General features: G+C 50.9%; 1 protein-coding gene across 1 annotated transcript; it reads right to left on the reverse strand.

The window, feature by feature from the left end:
- Positions 1 to 2023, reverse strand: LOC133451126 (D(1A) dopamine receptor-like). The gene is made up of 2 exons (XM_061730075.1): positions 1396 to 2023; positions 1 to 1106 (listed from the first exon to the last, which is right to left on the reverse strand). Exons 1-2 carry the CDS (start codon positions 1810 to 1812, stop codon positions 93 to 95), a joined length of 1431 nt encoding a protein of 476 aa, XP_061586059.1. The 5' UTR covers positions 1813 to 2023; the 3' UTR covers positions 1 to 92.
- Between the last annotated feature and the right edge of the window lie 1892 nt (positions 2024 to 3915).

Raw genomic sequence — 3915 nt, forward strand, 5'->3', positions numbered from 1 at the left:
TTGTAGCACAACTGCACTGCATTGGTTCATGCATTCAAAAATACTGTACAATATTTCCCCATGGGTCGTTGAAAGCATCTCCTGCTGCGTATTTACGCGGGTATGTTCGTCAGCCTGTCTTTGCCAAAGCTCTCCTCCGTGTCCGTCACCTGCTCCAGCGTCGGGCTCCTGTGATAAAACACGGTGACCGTGGTGTTCCCGCTGTCCTGGCTGCCCCGGGTGTTCGTGGACACGCTGAGCTTGGGCCCCAGCGGGCTGTCCCTCCGGGTCCCCCCCGCCTCGTTGCTCGCCATCACGGTCTCCACGGCCGCGCTCACCGTGGCCAGGAAGCCGCGGCCGCGGCAGCGCAGCAGGCGCAGGAAGGCGTCCCGAAAGTCCGCGTTGAACGCGTAAATCACCGGGTTCAGGGACGAGTTACTCCAGCCGATCCACACGAACACGTCGAAGGTTTTCTCACTGACGCAGTAGGGGCCCCGGTGGGCCCCCTGGACCTCCGGCCCGGGGCAGAAGGGCAGGGCGCAGTTGAGGATGAAAAACGGCAGCCAGCAGCAGACGAACACCCCCATGATGATGCTCAGAGTCTTCAGCACTTTGGTCTCCTTCCTGATGGAGACCTTGAGCTCCCGGTGGGACCGGCCGGGACAGCGGGAGTCCGGGTGGATGCTGATGCGGGACTGGTAGGAGCTGGCCGTGATCTCCGTGCACATGTGAGGGAACAGCTCGGGGACGACGTGCGCCCTCCTGCAGCTCTGCGCGTGCTCCGCCGCGCGCTCCAGGGACGAGATCACCCGGATCTGCGTCTGGGCGATCCGGTAGATGCGGGTGTACGTCACGATCATGATGAGCACGGGGATGTAGAAGCTGATGAGGGAGGAAGAGATGGCGTAAGTGCGGCTCAGGCTGGAGTCGCAGCTCCAAACGCGCGCATGAGGCTCCAAATAATCCTGCCCGGCGCGCTCATGCTGCTGCTGATGCTGATGCTGATGGTGCTGATGCTGCGGGTCCGGCTCGCTCATCATCTCCGCCCGGTGCCAGTCCAGCTGCACGGGCACGAAGGAGATGACCACGGACACCGTCCACGTCACCCCGATCATCACGAACGCCACCTTTTTGTTTATTTGCACAACATAAAAAACGGTACAAAAGTTGAAATGAACATAAAAGCATGACAATATGTGCATGTGAGAAAGGAAGCCCTAAATGGGCTTATTCAAAGTTCTCACCAAGAAAATACATTATAGGCCTACTGTAATAATAGCAAGAACAAAAAAACAGCGTTCCAAAAAGATGGATATTTACAAACAAACAATTTCTCGGTTGAATGAGTGTGTGTGCTTGCATGTGAGCATGCACATGTGTGTTTGAATGTGTTTGTGTGCGTGTGTATATGTGCACCTTCCTGCTCATGCAGCGCTCGTAGCGGAACGGGCTGGAGATGGCCCAGTAGCGGTCCACGCTGATGACGCACAGGTTGAGGATGGAGGCCGTGGAGCACATGATGTCGCAGGCCAGCCAGGTCTTGCAGAAGCCCCCGAACGGCCAGAAGCCGGCCACTTCGGCCACGGCCTTCCACGGCATCACCAGCACGGCCACGAGCAGGTCCGACAGAGCCAGGGACACGATGAAGATGTTGGTCACCTTTACGCGCAGGTGTCGGTAGCGGTACACGGCCACGCACACGGTGAAGTTCCCGACCAGCGTCCAGATGATGAGCAGCGCCAGGACGCAGCCCGTGAGCGCCCGGTGCGCGGGGAGATGATGATGATCCCCGCCGGCTCCGACCGGCTCCTCCAAGCCGGTGCTGTTATTCATCGCCGACCCGTGGACGGTCACATGTCAAACTGAACGGACGGAGCAACCAAAAAAAAAAAAAAAAACCCCGCAAAAGTCAACAGATAAAGAGGCTCAGCCGGTCAGTCGAAGCGGAGATCGCATGCGTCGTGCTCGGATCATCGGGCCCATCTGTGCTGATGCTCTGAGTGCGCACGGCAGATTTGCAGCGACCATACCAACAGCTGCCTGCTGCCGACAAACGCGGCTCCAAAGGCGCGCAGGAGTGGAGAGAGGAGCTGGTCACCTGAGAAAGGCGAGAGTGAAGGCTGGTTTATGGTTCTGCGTTAAATCGACGGCGTAGGTTACGCGGTGACGCGCATGTACGGTGCGTAACTTACGCCGTAGGCTCTGCGTTGGTGGAACGCGGAACCATAAATCAGCCTTCAGGCAGCTATTTTTTTATAAGCTGTGCGCGCGGAAGTTGCCACATGTCACTTCTCTTCCAGTCAGATTATCCATCCGCTGCCCCTGTGGTCTTAATGTGAACTCTAGAGGCTTATTCATGCTGGTTTAACTCTCTTTGACTCGTTTCAAATGCCCAAGTTCAGTTGATCTTACACAAAAACTGTTAAACCAATAATTAACATTTTTTTTTGCCTTTGTTTCCAATTTTTGAAGACAAGAAACAAAAAAAACAGGATGTACTAGGCATAGCATACACAGTAAACAAGAATATTCAATACAAATCTCTCCCTTTTACTGAACACTAGTGACAACCTGTTTAGATGTTCCCAGCCTGGAAAGAGAGAGGTCAAGGGGCATTTCTTGTGTCGGTGCAAGAAAGGCAAATCAATGTCCGGCTGCAAAGACCTTAAATGTTCTGAAGTGTTGCAGTGACCATCTGTTTGGATACATTTACATAAAAATATTACCTTGAAGCTGTTCCATAGAATAATGCACTCCGTCCATTACAATTATAGTGCGTACGATGAAAATGATTAGTAGTAAATTATCATCTGGCTTAAAATATTTCATTGTCTTTTAACTCCTGTGAGATATTTTCAACATAAGCCCAAACCTTTGCATGTCACCATCTCACCTTTGCTGCATGTTGTCCCCTCTGGAGATGCTATCTGCCTTGTTCTGCATGACTGAGTTGAAGCTGCTCTTTCCATAGTGAGTATTCTTTTAGCAGTTTTTTCTTCAGGCCAGTTCAAGAAACAACCACAAATACAGACATGCGTTAGGGATTTTTTTTTTTTTTTATATATATATATGAACAATATTGTTTTTGATTCCATTTGGATGTTTAACTTCATGCCTTTGGCTTGTGTCAGGTGTCATAAAGCCACACGCAAGGTGGAGTACAAACAACACGAGAGGAGACTGGTAATACATTGTGGTTTCTGTGGTGTGCTGGATGCATTTTCTCCTCTCTCGGGACGCTGTGGTGTCCTCTTCGTCATCACTTTCTTTCTCCCAAACAGACACGTTTCAGTGCCCTTATCACAGTGTCGGGGGTCACAGATGGCTGCAGGATATTTCTCCTCAAAACACCCACAGCTCCTCTGACTCAAATGTTCAGGAATTCAAACACTAACACTGGAACAAGCCGTGGCCGTGCAGAAGCCGTGGACGCTGGAGCAGAGTGCCGACAGGAGATCATGTCTTCGGTGCCGCAATGAGGTTCATTGACGTGAAGGTGCAGACTAGAGTCACAATCGTTCATGTTTCCTATTTAAAGCTGCTAAACTGTATGTAAGAACATGCTTTTAAGATATTTAAACATCTAGCAATTGAACGCAAGTATATTTAAAAAAAAGATTTTTACACCACATTAAAAAGCTGATGAGTGCCTCATATTACCATTTTGGTAATACTGGAGGCGATAGAATCCCTGTAGTGTTCAGTGCGCCCTCACACATACTGAGATTTGCATGTCAATCAGAGTCCTGCGTGAATACAACATTCAGGCTGAGCTGGTCGACTGGTTGGTTTACAAATTAGTGACTAGTCAGCCTTCTGTCCCTATGTGTGAACAACAAGACGCTCACTGATCTGTCACTGAGCCATCTGTTGCTGCTGACTAATATCTTAGCAGACCTAACATCTGGAGCCAGAGTCAGTGCAGTTACATGCACA

Source organism: Cololabis saira, chromosome 1 (genome assembly GCF_033807715.1).
Source record: "Cololabis saira isolate AMF1-May2022 chromosome 1, fColSai1.1, whole genome shotgun sequence".
NCBI classification, from domain to species: domain Eukaryota; kingdom Metazoa; phylum Chordata; class Actinopteri; order Beloniformes; family Belonidae; genus Cololabis; species Cololabis saira.